Source organism: Heptranchias perlo, chromosome 29 (genome assembly GCF_035084215.1).
Source record: "Heptranchias perlo isolate sHepPer1 chromosome 29, sHepPer1.hap1, whole genome shotgun sequence".
Taxonomy (NCBI): Eukaryota; Metazoa; Chordata; class Chondrichthyes; order Hexanchiformes; family Hexanchidae; genus Heptranchias; species Heptranchias perlo.
This window is the reverse complement of record NC_090353.1, coordinates 28,482,496-28,502,902: the sequence shown is the minus strand read 5'-3', so window position 1 is coordinate 28,502,902 and position 20,407 is coordinate 28,482,496. Positions and strand designations below refer to the sequence as shown.

General features: G+C 42.1%; 1 protein-coding gene across 1 annotated transcript in view; it reads right to left on the bottom strand.

Annotated features, from left to right (window-relative positions):
* LOC137299689 (sperm microtubule associated protein 2-like) overlaps positions 1-20,407 on the bottom strand; it is a 142,300-nt gene that overhangs the window by 14,649 nt on the left and 107,244 nt on the right. The window contains exons 3-8 of the mRNA XM_067968628.1: positions 19,213-19,248; positions 15,807-15,873; positions 11,942-12,065; positions 8,820-8,842; positions 6,048-6,100; positions 4,034-4,100 (exon numbers count right to left, since the gene is read on the bottom strand). Coding sequence (XP_067824729.1) covers positions 4,034-4,100; positions 6,048-6,100; positions 8,820-8,842; positions 11,942-12,065; positions 15,807-15,873; positions 19,213-19,248 — 370 coding nt within the window. The remainder of the gene's footprint in view (positions 1-4,033; positions 4,101-6,047; positions 6,101-8,819; positions 8,843-11,941; positions 12,066-15,806; positions 15,874-19,212; positions 19,249-20,407) is intronic.

The window sequence follows — 20,407 nt, the reverse complement described above, 5'->3', positions numbered from 1 at the left end:
ACAACCTTACCTGTCTTTCTGATTCATCAATGCTACTTCTACCTCTGTTTCTCTGACCTTTCATTATATGATGTCCTACATGTTGTCCCATCCCAGACTGTGTGTGTAAAATTCCCAATTTTAACCGGGAATGGGAATTGGGTGGGTGTGGTGCTGGATGAGTGCCAACCCCACCCTCACCGACCTTGGCAGCATGAGGCCTAGGAGATTTAAACTCTCAGGCCTCATCTGCTTGCCACCAGTCAGCTGCCAGTCCGACAATGGCAGGAAGTGGCAGCTAGCCGGCAGGCCGGAGCAGAATATCGGTGGGCAGGAGGCAGCCAGCTGGCAACAAAGCAACAATCACAGGCAAGAAGATAATTCCCGGAGAGGGGGTTTAAGGAGGGTCTCGCGGGAGGGAAGGAGGGAGCCTTGGGCAGGGGAAGTCTAAGCTTTCCTTGTGATGCCTGGAGAAGCACTCTTCATCATCCTGGCCCCAAAAGGAAAGTAGCCTCTAACCTCGGAACCTCTGATGACATCATCAGACCTCAATCTGCATATTTAAAGAAGGATCCCGCCGGCTTCAGGAGGGTTTCCTTGCCACCTGCTCAGAAGAACAGGTTAAAATAGAAGATGGTGGGATGGTATGGTATATCGGTGGATAAGTCACCCTGCTGATTTTAACTGCCCGCCTGCCTAGTTTCCACTCGGCAGGTAGGGTTAAAATTGCCCCTTAAGACTCATTGCAACATCTCCTAATCTAATTCTTTTCTATGACCTCAGAACTTTATGTCCCTTGACTTTCCCTTCCTTCTACAATGTACAAGCTTTGAAAACCCAAACGCGGCATCATCTAAGCACTCGTTCTTGATTTGACTCATCTCCTCACCTACTCTTTTTGACCTTCGTGGTTTCCTAATTATGGCCTCAACCTTTCAACTATATTTCTCAATTAGAAAATGCTTTTCAAAGATTGTGACTGGGATCCTTAACTTAGGATGAGTGAGGGGGGGGGGGAGACATTAATGTAAATCATGCTTCCCTGCTAGTTTTACATTGCCATTGGTCAATACTGAAAACAATTAAGAGTCTACACTGGTTCTTTTGAGAGATTAAACAGGGCAGGTTAGGTATAGGGGAAAGGATATGGCCAAACTGCCAAATAGATATGGTGTATTCAGGTGCCAATAGTGCTGGATGGAGGTGTGGCTAAAATTGATTCAATAGAAATGTGCAGAAATGATTTCTAAGATTAAGGCACCCAAAGTTCTGATACCATTTATCCCAGAATTCTGATGGAAATGGGAGATCTATGATGTGAGTCATTGGCTCATATATTCAATAACTCTTTGAGTTCTGAGCCAGTTCAACTGGACTGGAGGGAGGCTCATGTGATCCAATTATTTAAGAAGTGAAAGGAATCAGATCCCGGGAATTATAGGCCATTTAATTTGACATCAATTATAAGGGAAATGTTGGAAGGCATAATAAGGAACGTAATTTATGTTCACGTGGAGAGTTTGGCAGTTATGAGAGAGACCCAACATGGTTTTATAAAGTGCCTCATTAACATGGTTGAATTTTTTAAAGAAGTAACCAAACAGTGGTTGATGGCAGTCCAGTAGATGTTATATACTTTGATTTCCAGAAAACCTTCAACATAGACGGCAATTGGATAAGGTTACATCATGTGAAATTTGCAATCAGATATTATTCTTGATAAATGACTAGTTACAATCTTAGGACCATAGGAACATAGGAACAGGAGTAGGCCATTCAGCCCCTCGTGCCTGCTCTGCCATTTGATAAGATCATGGCTGATCTGTGATCTAACTCCATATACCTGCCTTTGGCCCATATCCCTTAATACCTTTGGTTGCCAAAAAGCTATCTATCTCAGATTTAAATTTAGCAAAGGGTTGTCATCAGTGGGAGTAAATGTATATGGGGCCAGGTCACAAGTGGAGTCCCACAGGACTTCATGTTGGGACTATTGCTGTTCATCGTCTTCATTAATGATTTGGTTGAATGTATTAATGGGACCATTCACAAGTTTGCAGATGACACACAATTGTGCACAAGGATTGGGAACTTGGACTTGAACAATAGATTGCAGTCCAATTTAAATAAATTAGGGGTGGGCCTGTGTGGCAATGTGAATAAATACAATATTTTACATTTGGGTTTGGGAAACTCCAAGCATATGTAGGGATACAACACACATAAACACAAAATTAATTTTAGCTTGTTTGCAACAGCAATATAAGTATCATTTAACACATATAAAATAATATATCTTTTTCAGGGTTATGATAAAAGTGTAATTTTGTCAAAAGGAAATAATGCTGATTGAGGTGATAGTATTGGACAATGGAACACCTTCTATTTTTGGGCACATCAGCATCCAGCACTCCAGGTTAGATATGGCACTGTTAAATACGGAGTAAATTCCCTCTCATCTGACCAAGAATAGCACCAACACTAATCTGAGAACAGCATCCCTTACTGCAATAGTTTGGTATTTTTCCATTTCTATTTCCCAGGCATGCTGTGTTCTCTCTGAGTAAGACTGATAATTCAGCGTCATTTAATGAGCTTAGTGAGCTCAAATCATGCTCTCTAAGAACTGGGCCGAGACTGTTCAAGCTCATTTCACATAGGACCCTCGTAAACAGGAGACAGACAAAATGTTCACTATTCAATTTGGAATCAGTTTGAATGTCAACCAAGAACTGAAAGGCCAATACCTAAACCACTGCACCATCCAATCCATGACCATTTTAAAAAATAGTGTATCAAAATAAATATGTTCTTGGCTATAGCAGAAAAGTTAGAACAATCAAAATTATGGAATCGGCCAATATTTCATGTGCTATTAGTAAGATTTTATACCCATGATGCACATAAGACTAGTGCCTAGAAATTGGTCCGTGCAGTGCCAATTTTTCGGGCACTAGTCGAACTACTAAGGCCCCAATATGGCGGGCAGGAGCATGCGCACAGTTCCCGCCAGAAATGTGCCGCTTGCCAAGCTGGATGAGGACAAAAAATATGTGTCCATTACCCCCGCCTGAACCAGGCGTTAGGCCCTTTGCATATGCAAATAAGGGGCCTGACACCTGTTTGAGGCTCCCTCTCCAAGATTGGTTTGCCCTGATGCAGCCTGCGCTAGCGCCAGCTGCACTCAGGGAAACCAAGAGTAGGGATTGCCTGCTAGGGCCAACCAAGAAGGTAAGTAACTTAGCTGAATGCCTTCCGACCCCACATTAAAGAAACCAATTGCTGCCGCTCCCCCCACCATTGCCGCCGCTCACCCCCCGCCCCCCCACTCACATCGCCGCCGCTACCAGCCCCGACTTCCGATCTGCCCCGCTCCCGGCTCCAACCTCCCCACTCCCAACCCCGACCCCCAATCTCCTGCCCCTCCCCCGATTCCCGGCCCAACTTCTGGTCCGGATCCCGGACTCGACCGCGGTGCTAGCGGTGGCCCAATCTAATACCACTTTTCGCTGGCAAGCTCTGAGACTGTGCTGGCTCCACTATAATGAAGCCTGAGGCCCAATATCTGGGGAGACTCATGCCTCACCATTCAGACATGACAAATGTACTTTCCACTCGTACTTCTGGGCCCTCGGGTTTGGTGTCAGAATGAGGGTGGCATATCACCAAGTATATTTGCTTTGATAAAAACTAGTTTCAAATAGAAAAACATTTTTCTCTGAGACAACTGTCCTTGACCATGATTCCTCAAATTAGAAAAACCCCCCCACAGAAAATGGGGAGAATGGCTAAGTGGGGGGAGGGGTGATTGGGTTACATGCAGAGCAATAACACAAAGTAACAAACACACATGATTTCTGTGCACCAGCAACAGTAAAATTACAACTGGAAAATTGTGCCCTTTGGGTTTGCGAAAAGGATATGGCCAAGGTGCCAAATAAATACTTTGCATCAGTAGTATTTAGTGCTGCTAAAGTTGATTCAGTGGAAGTAAGTGCAGAAATGATCTTAGGTAGGATCTATTGTTTCCTACTAAATGACTAAATATATTTACCTGCTTGACACGTAACCTTCAGCGAGCTTTTTGGGCTCACTGAGATAAACGAATCTTGGTACGTCAGCTGAAGGGAATAAAATTGTTCAAATAAGTGAAACGAGCAAATGCTGACTCCTGCCCTACTAGCTAATTTAACAACATTTTTAAAAAACCATGTGGGCGTATCTTTTCCATGGAAAAGAAAATCGGACGGAGGGTACAGTGGGCTGTCAATTCACCATCGCCCAAGACCAATTTCAACCCTCCATATTTTTCTTTTCTGGCTTAGCCCAATGTCACAGATAGCAATGGGCCTATCTCAGGTCTCTTTGTTGGACCCTTTTGCCAGACATCCCTGCTGAAAAGTGCCTGTGTAGGTGGGAACAGATCAGGTTCGGCTGCAATGTTGAACAGCCTCTCAACACACATTGCCTGTGCTCCGATACAAAGAAAGGCTGCTTGGGTAAAGTATTGGGAGGGCTGGGGAGGAGACTACAGGATCTTCATTTTTTTTGTTGGGGGTCTTTTACAGTAGCGTGATGCTCAGGTTCTTGTTAAGTCTGTCTCTTCTTCTGGGTGCAGATGGAGGGAGGTGAGGGCTGTTGCTTTGCTGAATTACTGAAATTGTCTGCACCTCATGTGAATCTTACTGAGGTAACTGCAGATCACTCAAGCAAAAGCCCCTATAGAACCATAGAAATTTACAGCGCAGAGCCCATTAGGTTCATTGTATCTGAGCAATCTAAAGCTAATCCCAGTGCCCTGTCCTCTTCCCATAGTCCTGTAAATTCCTTTGTTTCAAATATTTAAACCAATTTCTCCTTAAAAGATACAACCTCTGCCTCAACTATTCCCTGTGGTAAAGCATTTTCTGCTCCAATGACCCTCTGAAATTTCTCCTAATCTTTCTCCTCACTTCCTTAGTGACAATTTTAAATGGATGATCCCCTTGCCACTGATTCTCCAATCAGAGGAAATAACCTTTTCCTATTCACCGCAAAATCCTTCATAATTAAAAAAAACTATTAAATCTTCTCTGATGGCTTGTCTATTCCTCCAGTGGAAATAGTCCCATAATCTCAGGTCTTTCTTCATAAGTACAGTTTTGTATCCCTGGCATCATCTGGTTGAATCTATGCTGTATGTTCCCTATGGCTTTTAATATCTTTTCTAGAATGGGACATTTGAAGATGCAATCGGTACTCTAACTGTGGCCTAACCATTGCTTTGTACAAATTTATCATTACAAGAGGACTTTATGTCCCTGTTTATAAAATCTAAAATGCTGCTGAAGAGGAATAACTTGATTTGAAAGCTCTGGTAAAAGACCCTGCCATCAAACGATGATTACATTATGAGAGGGGGCATGCTGTCATCTCATACGGCAGCCTCACTACAGATTGGCACTGACACTATTTTCTTCACATATTTAAGATTAATTGATTGACTCCCATGTTGAATTTAAGCAGCATCCTCTGAGGCCAAAGACCAGAGAAAAACACTTGTGTATTACTTAAAAAGTATTGGTGCTACCGTAATACCGCATGGATTGTGGAAACTCAGGAGAACAAATTGCAATATATAACCTCAAAATGGATGACGTACATGATAAAGGTACACATTGTGGGGGGGGGGGGAAATCCAGATTAACTATCTACAACACTTGTAGTTCCTTGCTGTTTATTTTACTCAACTATTCACCTCTATGATTTATGTTTACTTCCTTCCTGCCTAAGCACGGCCATATAAAGTTAAATTCATCAGCCCTAGCTCCCAGTGGGGATTGCTGCAAGAAGGGAGTGTGGGTTGAAGAAGCACTACAGTGTTGTAACACTACCTCTCCCTTTGAGCATGGTCTCCCGGTGGGAGCGCACGGTTGGTGAATTTACCCCATTGCTCCTATGAGCTTCCAATAAATGTCACCTCACCAGAGACCTATTTTTAAGTTTAACATAATGCATTTATTATGTCATTTATCTGTCGAGTGTGCAGTATGCCATGCAACCCCCAAAGTTTCTCTTTGCTAACATACCATAAATGATGGGTTCCTTGTTGCTCCTTGATGTTTTGCCTTTGGGATATCGACTGTTAAAACAGGATACAGATTTTAGAGAAGAATAACAATGCCAGAAAATATTGTCAATCAGTAACATTATCTGTTCAACGTAGACAATAAATTTGTTAATTGTCTCGACCTTTACCGCTGCTTTCCGGGGCCTATCGCCATCTTCCCTATGGCAACTCTGGGAACTGGTGGTAAGTGAGGCGGGAAATCTTCTGGGGACCTGGGCCTTGCCCCTCCTGCCACCATTTGTATTCGGTGGGCAAGGAAGGCAGTTCCAGCAGGGCAGGAATGTCCCAGTCAGGTGGGTGAGGTGACGGTAGGCCTCATTCTCTGATGAAATCTCTTCTACAACTGCACTAAAGTGGGATAGTCTGGATAATGCAGGATTTTTTTTTACTTGTAGCCTTACTTATCAAATCATTTGGAGCCATGCAAATTTGTCTGAGATCATGGTGGAGAATGAGGAAAAGTTGGGGTGGTGAGGCCCACTGCCACCGATCTGAGTGAGATTTGCCTCACCTGTTGGAACTGCCTTCCCTGCCAACCAATTACAAATGGCAAGAAGAGGCGCAGGGCCCAAGAGGTTCAGCCTCCTGCCCACCCTGCTTACCTGCTGTGGGGAAGGTAAGCTCCGGAAAGCAGTGGTAAAGGTCTTGAGGTCCCCCTGTGGGGGAGAGGGCCTTGTAACAGCCTCGTCTCCCTCCAGTTGTCCCCAAATATTTACCTGCTGAAGGCCTCAGGCTCAGCCGAGTCCTTCAGTAAGGGCCTTGATCTTCGGGGTGCTTCTGCCCCTTTAAGGTTCCTTGCTGCATCTTCTGGTGCTACAGTGGCAACCCCGCTGCAGCACCATCGGGATATTCTGCCCTCGTACTGGTGGACTCCCTCTTGAAGGCACGAATCCCGCCAGGAGCCCACTGTACATACAAGATGAACCCTCAACCTGGAAAATGGGTTAGGGTTGTGGCTGACCTGGAGGGGAGGGTGGAACTCCTGCCCTGCTGGAATGCTGCTCTGAGGAGCAGAATCCTAGCATACGGAGTCCGGTCATTTATAACTTGGGGACATGGACTTCAAGCAGAAGGCCAGTCTTTTCTAATTGCTCTCACCAACCCATTGCTGGTTTGCCCTCTCACACAGCAGGTTCTGCTGCATCCACTTGATATATTCCTGTTCCACCAATGAGGGAAATTTAAACACAAAATAAAACACACAAAGCAGAAATCTATAGATGTGCCTGAATGTTATAAAACAGCTGTGTGAAAGTGGAAACAGTCTTGAAGCTACCCCATCATACAAAGTGGGCATTTTCATAAAATAATAGGTAAATGCACTTTGGATTTGTCAGCATTTGCATCAGGTATCAACCTACTAAGCACCCGGAGTCGACTGCCACCTATGTTACTGTGCAAAATTTCCAAGCAACGATACATGTTGCTGCAGAAAAGACAATTAATTGTGAAAATGTCTAGAATCATCGGTTAACTTAAAAGGGTAGCACAAGGCACATAGTGAGTGAGTCAGGTGGTATCATAAAAGTTTGAATTGTCTACCTAACCCAGCTGAACCTCAAGATTGTATGAATGCTTTAAAGTCTCTCAGCTTATTACACTATTTGTGATCGTGCTAATGTTAAAGACCTGGTGAGCGACTGACTTATCTCAGAGCTGGCCCAGTTGCTTAAGATGAAAACAGAATATTACAATGTTACATGTTACAAGCATCTATGATGAAAGAAAGTGGATTTCAACCATTAAATAATTCCTTCATGTTTACAGAGAATAAAAAGTTGCATAACATTCACATTCCTTATCTATTTATAGAGTGTAAATACTTTTTGAATCATTCATACCTACTCCTCCATCACACAGCTGTGAAGCTTACAGTTTTGGACAATTCTTGTGGGGAAAAAAATCACAGGGCAGATTTTCAACCTGCCGACTGAGCATAAAACTGGCGTTGCAATTTGGGCAGTTTCTATATTGGGCAGCAATTTGAAAAGCTATCCTATGTCCTTTTTTGCACTAGTACATTTTATTAATTGTAGGTAATGAACAAATGTTAATTAGCTCTTAGTAATCCACACTGTGATCCATCACTTAAGAAAAGTCTTAAAATTCACTCTTAAGGGACCAGCATAAACAGATTACCACACTGTAGATGCTAAAGTCCCTAATGCCTCATTCATTCCTTTAGTGTGCAAAACAAAAGTGGTATTATAAAAATGACCTTTCTATTATTATATAATACAGCAGCTCACTTCACTGGATCTGGACCCGAAACGCAAAGTGATTTTTGCACTGTGGGTTTGAGGTAGCACAGAGCTACTGTGCAGAGCTCATTCCTGTGGCTTCATAACAGACTGGATTATCTGAGTCCTGTCATGCCCATAGACACAAAGGGCCCGCACCAATGTCTTTATTCCACCCTGTTTTATGGCTAGTTGCTCTGTTTCTTCTCTGGCAATGTTACCTTCCAGGAGATTTGCCAGGTCGTTCTTGGAACCCATCCTTCTCTGCTCCATTTGGCTGCCATTAAAGTCTTGCATGCTAAGCACGTGACCCAGTCAACTGAAGTGTATTTGCTTCACGAGTTGAAGACTGGATTATAAATTAATGGTTTATTCCAATATATTTCACTTTAAATGAATCTGTAACTTTCCTCATACCAGGAAAATTAAAGCAGTATCTGGAGACTGCATTTTAACATATAATTAATTTTATATATCTATACATATCTTACCCATCAGCAGCCTTTGACTGACCCTGGAAAAGAACCGTGAATTTAGTTAATGATTCAAGTAAATGTTTTGTTATATTTTATGGCTTAAGTTTGTTGAAAGCCATGCTCTACCTCAGTGTGATTGAGGTAGCTTTTTCAGAGGCTACAGATGACGCATGAGGTGTCATCTAGCAATATGGAGACATGCAATTGGGAGCTAACAGACATCACGTTTGCATAGCGATTTTAAATAACATGCCACAGATCTGGAAGTGCATGCATGTCATTTCCAACTGTACTGCATGGTAATGATGGTATGCACCCTATGCTTATGCATCAGATCACGTCAACAATACACTTAAAATCTTCATAATTCATCTCCAGTAACACCATCTTCTTGAAAAGGTTATTGGCAAACCACTTTGAGAGTGTTTGCAAACACACGACACAGTGATATAAATAATACTGAAGAGCATATACATCAACGTGACAAAATAACTGTCCACTGGTATCATCACGTCTACATGTATCAGGATGGGAAAAAGAGAAAAGATGCTCAGGCAAGAAAACGAAATATTGTTAACTAGCAAAAATCAACTCCCTGAATTAATTTCCAGTCTGGTCTCATCGTTGAGAATGAATTGGTCCAGTCACTATGACACTGTAAATGGATCCATAAAAATTCCCTCTGGCTGTGATTCCTGGTGAAATTGTAAGCATTCTTTCTGAAAATATTTATGATTCCATTAGAAATACCGATCAGGGAAAATCTTCATGAACATACTTATGAAGGGGTAAATTTTTGTCTTCTGCATTCCTGGATGGAAAATTAGGGGTGGGGGGGCTTCATCCAAATTCATGATATGTATCCCCAGTGCATGAATCTTTGTGACAGGAATGGTCCATACGAACATTTACCCAATATCACTGCACATACTTACAGAGTAATTCTTCCCTCCCAGTGCATAAACATTGACAAGAAAGAACATTAAGAAGTACGAAATGAGAAAAGTCCATTTGGAACTTGCTCTTTCCATTTATCATGTACAACCTGCTCTCTCAAGGACTTTACTCAATCATGTATTTCAGAAGAAAGTGTCTGCAACTCTATCTTTTACAAAGTTAAATCAAGCAAAGATAGAAAGTGTCCAAAAATCGCCAGATCCACCATGCCGACTAAAGTGCAGGAGTCTTACTGACCTCAGCTTCTCACCTTACCAGAGAATCCAGGATCAGGGATGGGGTCATCTCATTTGAATATTGCTGGTGGGTGCCCATGTTAGAATGAGCCACCCACTGCGGGGGACTTGGAAGATGTGGCATCGACGGTTGCATGGGGTGTCACTGGCAGTTCCCTATCCCCTAAAACATGCAATTCTCCCTTGGTAAGAGAGCTAATGAAAAAGAAATTCAGGGACCATTTCAGGTCCTTGAGGCCATGACCTCAACCAGGAAACCTTGGTAGGCCCCACTTCCAATCAAGCAATAGTTTGTTTCCAGCATCTAGATTGCAGGGTAGAAAGGAGGTAGAAGCCACAGGAATCCTATTGATCACACATCCTTGTGATGTCAGGGACCTTATTTGGACAGATGGATCTTCTGTCCATCCCAGACCCCATTGGAAACAGGCTGCTGAGATACTTCTAGGTGGAGATCTGACATTTTCAGGTCCAACCTGATTTTCCTTCTCCTTGGGCCTCTGGTGCTAGTTTTACTCTGTTACATTGCACGTCAGATCCCAGTGAAATTCATAGCCAAATATCTAACTAGTTGTACATCCTCATTACGTTATTTCCTTATTTGGCTGCTGGCAGTAAAATTTCCATGTTCCTACAAGCTCAGGAACTACCATGTTCCACATAGCATCTATCCCTATTTATCCTTACATCCCTGTGCCACATTTCTAACCAGATATTTATCCAGTTCCTTTTTTAAAGGTGTTAACCAATTAACTACTTAAGGGAGTTTATCTCAAGTATCACAACTCTGTGGGAAAGAAACCCCTTCCAATATATCAAGTCGTATTGAAGGCTTGCTGCATATATAGTCTTGTTCTCTTTTTATGTCCACAATGCAAGTTACATTAGGTGTTTGCATCTACTTGTCCAGGATCAAGTTTTCCATCAATCTATTTTTCTCTAATGTAGAGCCCCTAAATCTTGAAATTATCCTTATTGCTCTTCCTTCATCCTCTCTAAATCATCAATATCCTTTTCAAGGTAGAGTGCCCAAAACTGAACACAATATTCCAAATATGATCCCACCAATGATCTTTTTAAAGATTAGAACAGCTTGTTTGACTTGTAAAGTTAAAATCAACAATACCATGCACCCAGTGGATAGCCATGTTTGAAAGGGTCAGAGAGGGTTATAATCCAACCTGTGCTCCCTGTGAGTGTAGTTACCTACTATGAGCGCATGATTACTGAATATAGTCAAAGGCCCTTGTGATGCATGATTAGCCTTGCTGATAACAGCTTGGGAGTGGTTACTGCATACTTCAGCCCTTTGAGGACAGTTTTTGTTGTTATTATTGTTGTTGTATGATTATCCTATTCTAATCCATGCTTTTGCTGGTTCAAGAAAGATCATTTTACGAGGCCCCATTCCTGGTGTGAAGACTCACTAATGGCAAGCACAGTTTTGAAAATTGGGCTATGATGCTGTAGCCTAACTCAGCTCCTTTGCCTGGAGTAAACCTCATAAAAGTATCCCCTCTGTCTTTCTTTATTTGGGTTTCATTAACTGTGAACAGCTGAGAGAGAGATCCTAAAACAAAATTTTGCACACAGAATATGTTTCACATCTTCATCTATGTAACCTTCCTTGTGGATTTTTGATGAATGATGAGGTGCATAGAGACAAATACCTAAGTTTAAAATGATTCAACAGAGACTTTCTGGAGAAATTTGATTTACTCAGTCACAAATTCATGGGTAAAGTCAATTTAAAAAATTTTTATTCCAGGCATGCATTTTTGAAAAAGTAGATTTAAAATGCAAATAGGATTATAATTGTTAACCAGAGGAGAGCTAAAAAATCTTGAATTTGTAGGCTTCCTTGTTAGTTTGGAGAAAATAAATAATGCAAACAAAACCTAATAGTTTACAGTGACAGTGTGAAATAAAATTGCACATATTTACCTCAGTGTAAATTGATCGCTCTGGCTTTACGTCTTTATGAACTGCTTTTGGCTTAGCTAGTTCACGAGTTCTGGGTGTAGGCTTAGCTTTCATTGTAGCAGGTTTCACTGGCCAAATGGATGGTCTATATTATAAATGAAAATGTTAGTTTTAACTGTCGATTACACATTACAATAAAATCTTTTTAAAGGTATATATAGAATAAAATACTGACAGTGCCATTCCTAATACAAGCACAGCATGGTCCCTGATTGTCGCCATGGAAATCTTAAACAAAAACAACAATTTGCTGATAACACGCCCGTTTAATAGATATATGTTTCCAATCTATGCCTGTTTGTTATATTTTGGGAGGAGGTCAATTATCTCACAGTTGAACTGAATCACAATGGAACCAGGGTGCTATCTGCAATTACGTGTTGATTGGCAAAATACTTTTTTTTAACATTACGGATGCTATGGTGTTTTCCTAGAAAGTTGTGTAAGACAATTCTATTTATAAGTCAACTCCATTTATAAATGTGCCACATACAATAAAGTAACTGTTCATCATGGTGCCCTGCATTAAATGTTGATTGATTTCTTTAAGCAATGGGAAAGAGAAATTGTACCAGTGAAAATCACTGGAGGGAGCGGGACACTCTCACTGCAACAAAAGTGTGGTTCCATATTAATAGGCTCCATCTGCTGTAGTACAAACATTCCCCTAAGGATTATCACAGCTTTACCACACAGACTATTCCACAAATGAAGTCTATTAGCAATATACCGTCCCAAGAGAACATTCACACTAGGATTCTTACTGTGTTAACTTATAGATCAACGGGAAGGAAAGTTAACTCATGCCTACCTGTCATTTTAAATGATGCATGATCAATATATGGTCTACATTGTTCAACTGGGAATTCTACAGTAACAACACCAATAACTCGTATTTATACAGCACCTTTAACATAAAAAAATCCCAAAGTGCTTCACAGAGACATAATCAAAAAATGGACACTGAGACAAAGAATGAGAAATTAGGAGGGGCGACCAAAAGCTTGGTCAAAAAGGTGGGCTTGAAGGAAAGTCTTAAAATAGGAGAGGGAATTGGAAAGGTGGAGGAGTTTAGGGAGAGAATTCCTAGGCGGCTGAAAGCACGGCCATCAATGTTGGGCTAAAGGGAAGGGGGAACATACAAGAATCCAGAGTCATGGTAACAAAGAGTTCAGGGAGCAAAGTTGTAGAGCTGGAGAATGTTATGGAGATAGGGAGGTGCTAGGCCACGAAACAGTTTAAATTTTAAATTTGAGGGACCGGGAGCAAATGTAGGACCGGGACTTGGTACAAAGCAGGATACGGGCTGCAAAGTTTCAGATGAGCTGAGGTTTACACAGGGTGGTGGATGGGAGGCTGGGTAGGAGAACATGGAATAGTCAAGGCTGAAGGAGACAAAGGCATGGATGAGGGTTTCAGTGGTATATAGCAGCACTCATCCCCACTAGGGAATTGTTACGTGACACTATTGTGTGAACTTGCACTGCCTTGTTTGTTTCTTGAAACACCTCCATCTTTTTGATACTGGCTGTTAATCCGCCATGTGAATCTGATGATCTGTCTAGATAGGTCGGTAAGATATTTCAGTGAATTCCTACTTGGAAACATTTGAGAACAATTACAAAAATCTGGGCAGGATAGCTCATTAGCCCTAAAAGGGCTGTTTGGAAGGACATCCAGCAGGCCATTCCTGAGTTTCCCCAGCAAGTTTGCTTCAGGGGGATTTTGGTGTTCAGGACCTCTATTAATCCCAGTATACCTGAATACTGATAGGTCTGTTTTAGTGATTGGGGGACTTGTGCTTCTATTGGAGGGATTTCTGACTTTCTATAGATAAAATCCCACCAGGGCTCAATGTTAATTTTTGAGGTGAAGTGGGTCCACGGTGTAAAACTCAGCTTAAAAAGAATTTTGTTAGAGCAGTAAAAACTGTACTATCATGACATTTATTACACGGTTTTAATGTTTTAAAAACATGTGATGGGTTTCAAACTGTACAGTAGAATTGAACTCCAGATATTGTTTGTTTTTTAAAAAATTACAGAATTCTAAATAATTAAACTATCTTTTACTGTAAATGAAAGAACACAGCATAGATGTTGCTGGGACTCAGGGAGCCGATGGAGCTTGGCAAGAATGGAGAAGATGAGGTGTGTGTGACTTTGTGCGGGATTTCTGGATTAGCTGCAGTTTTTGAAGGGTGGAGGCAGGAAGACTGTTGAGGAAAGTGTTTAAGAAGTCAGTTTTTGAGTTGATCAAGGGATGGATTCTTTACAGTTCTTTCGGTGGATACTACTGCACAGGTTGGGAATGTTTGATTATATGCTTGTAGAAACTGCTAATTCACTAGGTGCCAAAGTACTAATCACCACACTAATTATATGGTATCAAAATATAGTTCTATATAGAGGCCAGTTAAACATTGATAAGGACATGATTTTGTTTTAAGTGAGTATATTTAATGGCAATACAAAAACCTATGTCAGCACAATTACACTGATGAATATTTCTATGAAATATAACAGTTGCAAGTTGCTGTTGTGCCAGCTATTCACATCACACCACATATTGTGATCACACATACATATGAACGTTACCAACCAGCACACGCACAAAAAGAACAAGTCAGCTTATGAGGGTTGTTTGGCACAGGATGTTGGAAGACTGTGCTTTTAGTGATGCAACATAACACTGGCAGAAATGATAAAAATTATTCCGGAGAGACTTCATGAAGATCTCATGAGGCATGCAAGTGCCCAGAATTTAGTATTAATTTACACTAATTCATCAATCTTGCTGTGGAAAGCGATATGAATGCTGAATGTGTTGGATAAATAATTATTAGGGATTGTAAGGGAAATATAAGTGACCTAAGATGTACCTGATCTATGAGCATTTTAAAATAGGGCAGAGGGACATCTGATAAAAGTCGAGTGGAGTAGTATCTGTCAAAGATACGGAAACACTACAACTATAGCATTGTATTGGAATAGAAATACTCAAATACAGGATCACAAATGCTTAAGAGATTTGTATAAGATTCTCTGATGAGATGAATGGCAAACTACTGATCTCAGTTCATTGGCTATGCTTGAGAGACTGCCTATCAGTCAACCTTCAATAATCAGGATCTTTTAAATCATAATCAGAAATAGTTTTTGAATGTAGTAATATGAGTTCTGCCACTGTCTGATATTTTGGCATAAGGCTATGTAAAAACTCAGTTTTGTTATTTTACCGAGGCTTTCTGTCAATGAACATACCGTACCATACAATGGATGGAAACCTGTAAGCCTGCAAATCGGACATGCACCTGAATTGTTGATATGTGATCCTGCCACGTGATGCTCTGTGCAGGAAATACTAAAGGTGACAATTTAGCCCACTACTGATTTTCGCCAATATAACCCCAATTGTGCTATGTAATACTAAACAAGTTTTAGTAGAGTTGCAAAATTTAATGTAATCTATAAATTGCTTTTTAATTTACTTAACAGCTTCACATAAATGTCCTTGAGTGCTCTGGAAGAGTTAAAAGTAAAATTATGAAATGGGCCAGTGCTTTAAGTGCAATGAATATTATACCTCCAGTGCCATTGCTATTTTTTCCACATGAATGTATGAGACCATGAGATAAAATATCTGTGGGGATTCTCCTGATATCCCTCTGTAACGTTGGTGGAAGATCTACAGAAACCCCAGAGAAACAGTGTAAATGGCCGTTCTGCATTCCAATAACAGTAGCTATAGTTATAAAAATGTGTTAATAAATTTGTGTCCTTTGCTGTACATCTATTTTTAACTGCTAAACAGCTTAAGTATTTACCTGTTTAGTTGAAAATTTTTATTGAGTTTTTTGTGTTCGCTGAGTTTGAGGTATCTTGGAGCATTGCCTGAAGGAAATAAAATTGTTGAATTGAACAAAATCCCTGGCTAACTTATAATTAAATAAGAAACTGTAAACCTATGGATTAATTCACTGGGCTAGTACAATGACATAAATAAATTCTGTCATCCATCTCTACAGAAATTTGTCCCAATATCGTTTTTTGATGGCAGCACTAGGAAGCCAGATTTGGTGCTCTTCAGTGGGACTAAACTAATGCCCTTAGTCTTGCATACTTTTTTTTCTCTCCAGAACAGCTGCAATGTCAATCAGACTGGCAGACAAGGTGTTTGAAAAGAAGTTACATTATAATTCAGGTTTTAATTCTTTTCAATAACTGTCCTGATGGTTTTCTAGGCTGTAAATGCATCATTACCTGTGGTAGTGAGGAATCCAGATCTGTCGACCCAGGTTCGATTCCCAGTCTGTGCTGAGTTAGCTGATGTCAGCTGGGGTTGCAATGAGAATGCTACAACTGACCTTAGCATCCCCAGGTGGAGAATAGACAATCAGCCAGTTTTCCCACCGTTGGGATGGGAATTTCCTTGGAGCTGCTCTCATTCCGATGCCGTAAGTGCGGCGGAAACCCTGTTTAGGTGCGCAATTGGGGCTTCTGCCACACTTCCGTGAAATTATGGCAGTGGAGTGCGAGCAGCTCCAAGGAAATTCTCGGCCTTGATCACCATCGAGAGATCCCTGTTGGGAAATGTATGTGTGTGGACATTAGTTTAGGACAGGATTGGGCTTGGCTATAATGCCCTCCTTAGTCAACTAGACAATTGACACATACACATGAAAATGGGTCACTTGAGTTGCTGGTGCCCATGAAACCCTAACATGAGCCCATGTTCTGAAAGGATGGCATAAAATTGGGTGGGGGGAATATTATTGTGCTTGTTTTTAGAATTATACTATTACTGCATTTTTTCTTTTTTTTCCTCAAAAATAATGCAAATCAATCATCACCTTATTGTATTAGATTTTTACTGATGTATTATTTCCTGCCAGGACAGAGTAAATATCTGTATCCATATTATTTAAAGTGCATTTAAATTCTGGTTGGGCCTGCGGTCAAGTGCAAAACCGAAGGGAAAAAACAGGTTGAAAAAACACCTGTGAAGCTGGGTATTCTGCGGCGAGTGACTCACCTCCTGACTCCCCAAAGCCTTTCCACCATCTACAAGGCACAAGTCAGGAGTGTGATGGAATACTCTCCGCTTGCCTGGATGAGTGCAGCTCCAACAACACTCAAGAAGCTCGACACCATCCAAGATAAAGCAGCCCGCTTGATTGGCACCCCATCCACCACCCTAAACATTCACTCCCTTCACCACCGGTGTGCACCATCCACAGGATGCACTGCAGCAACTCGCCAAGGCTTCTTCGACAGCACCTCCCAAACCCGCGACTCTACCACCTAGAAGGACAAGAGCAGCAGGCCAATGGGAACAACACCACCTGCACGTTCCCCTCCAAGTCACACACCATCCCGACTTGGAAATATATCGCCGTTCCTTCATCGTCGCTGGGTCAAAATCCTGGAACTCCCTTCCTAACAGCACTGTGGGAGAACCGTCACCACACGGACTGCAGCGGTTCAAGAAGGCGGCTCACCACCACCTTCTCGAGGGCAATTAGGGATGGGCAATAAATGCTGGCCTCGTCAGCGACGCCCACATCCCATGAACGAATAAAAAAAAATTTAAAAAATCAGCAAGAATCATTGGGGATTCTTCAAAGCTCTCAAACTCTTCACTCTGCCTAACTAAATTGACTGGAGGAGCAACTGCACCCGTTTTATATGGGTCTATCTTTCCCAGGCAGTAGTGGCGCAAAAGTAGGAAAGTCTGAGGCACAGTGCCACCAGGCATGCTCCGATGTAAATGGGCCTGGCGCGGTTTGGTTGGCCAGGTCATCAAAGCTGACAAAAAGATCGAGGAAACTCATGTCTAGCACATTAACGTCAGATAAGCGGCTAATGCGCCAAACACGAGTTTCCTCACCTGTTCTAGCGCAATTACAGCGTAAGTGCTGAAGATTGCAAGGGAATTCAGGGCCATGGTCATGATATCATTACACATAACCATGAGAGTGATTCATCACCCCACTGGGATAGAATTTCTGCTGTGATTCGCCTAATTGTTAATAATTCGCCGAATCCCCCACCATCAACATCCTGGGGGTCACCATTGATCAGAAACTAAACTGGACCAGCCACATAAATACTGTGGCTACAAGAGCAGGTCTGATGCTGGGTATTCTGCGACGAGTGACTCACCTCCTGGCTCCCCAAAGCCTTTCCACCATCTACAAGGCACAAGTCAGGAGTGTGATGGAATACTCTCCACTTGCCTGGATGAGTGCAGCTCAAACAACAGTCAAGAAGCTCGACACTATACAGGACAAAGCAGCCCACTTGATTGGCACCCCATCCACCACTTTAAACATTCACTCCTTCCACCATCGGTGCACCATGGCTGCAGTGTGCACCATTTACAAGATGCACTGAAACAACTAACTAAGGCTTCTTTGACAGCACCTCCCAAACCCGCAACTTCTACCACCTAGAAGTACAAGGGCAGCAGGCACATGGGAACACCACCACCTGCACATTCTCCTCCAAGTCACACACCATCCTGACTTGGAAATATATCGCCGTTCCTTCATCGTCGCTGGGTCAAAATCATGGAACTCCCTATCTAACAGCACTGTGGGAGAACCTTCAGCACACGGACTGCCTCGGTTCAAGAAGGTGGCTCACTACCGCCTTCTCAAGGGCAATTAGGGATGGGCAATAAATGCTGGCCTTGCCAGCAACGCCCACATCCCACGAATGAATAAAAAAAAATTGTCCATTGTAACTCCGGTAGAAGATCCACGGAAACCTCTGAGAAACGGCATAAACAGCAACCTAAATTATTGGCAATTGTTTTTACCTATGTTTGCAGCACTTTGAAGGATCAACATACAGCAACATCATGTACAGAAGTATAGAATTGATTTCTCCACTCCAATGCATTCCTAATTTAAGCAGTGCTTATGTGAGGAGGCATCAAGCACAGGACAAAGCACCTCCTCCCAAAGAAATGGGAAAAAATTGGGTAAGACATTCATAGCAGGCTACTGTCAGATGTTTCCAGACAGTGATAGTGGTAGTGGTCTGGGACTAGGCTGCTCACAAATCCAAATGATTGCAGGAGACATAAAGCCTTGTAGGGGCTGGTAAAGGGGAAAAGAGCATTACCATATAAACTGATATACTTACACAGCTCTGCTGCAAGCAGAGAGGTTTACTGTAACTGTCATAGAGTGCATTTTGCTTGTAGGCAATTTTGACTTTTCCTACCTTGTTCATTAGGTGTCCCACATGGCTCATAGAATTCTGTGATAAAAATGACAATATACTTCTGTTATTTCTGATCTTGGAACATTCTACTGGACATATGCAGACCATGTTGCCCTCCAGAGGCTAAGGGATCTAGTTCTTTGTGCTTGGCTGTTGATTTACAAATGGTGAGATAAAACTCATAGGGGCAGAAATTGGACCTTGGTGTGCCCATTTTATGCCTGTAAAATGGGCGTAATGAGTCCCAACTTCTGGACCAATGTCCCATGTCCAAAGGATGCCTGAAAGACGTCCGAGCTGATATCGAGTCGCGCAATTTTTCAGGCTTCGCTGGCAGCCACTGCAAACAGGCATTAGACCCCTTACATATGTAAACAGCAGAGGAAGGAATTTTAGAAGAATGCTTTAAGCATTTGTATACTGGTATACCAAGGCAATGAACGTTTAATAATGGGTTAACAATTTTTAAAATAATGCATGACTGAATTTTTCTTGATGCTCTGAAGACACTGACATCGCCGGAAGAGGCCACCACTGACATCATTGGCAGACAGAGGGCACACCACATTGGAGATGGCCAAGCTGGAAGCCAGGCACAGCAGGGTGTTTGGACAACTTCCCTTCCTTTTCTCTTTCTACTTAACTGTCTCACACACATACACACACACACACACACACACACAGCATAACAACCTGTTGGTGCATTGCACTGCCACTCATCTGCTTCTGCTTACCCTTGCCATGACGTGCTGACCCTTGTTCCCTTTTTCTAGGTCCATCAGGTGACTCAGATGTTGTAGTTACACAGACTGAGGGGGGAGAACCCTCCAGAAGATAAACCATCACTCACTTTCACCCTTTTGAGCACCAGCACAGAAATCGACACCCCAAGTGGCATTGATAGTGAGTTAGAGGGGATCTGCACTGGGTTATTCACCAAGCACCAGTGTGCAAGAGTAGGAAAGTACGGCCAAGGTAACAGCTGATGTTAGCTCAATTGTTAATTTTAAATCTGAGATTGATAGATTTTTGTTGACCAAAGGTATTAAGGGATATGGGTATATGGAGTTACGTCACAGATCAGCCATGATCTCATTGAATGGCAGACCAGACTCGAGGGGCTAAATGGCCTACTCCTGTTCCTGTGTTTCTATGACTGCAGGGTCAGCTCACGTCCTAGTGCAGCTGAAGAGGA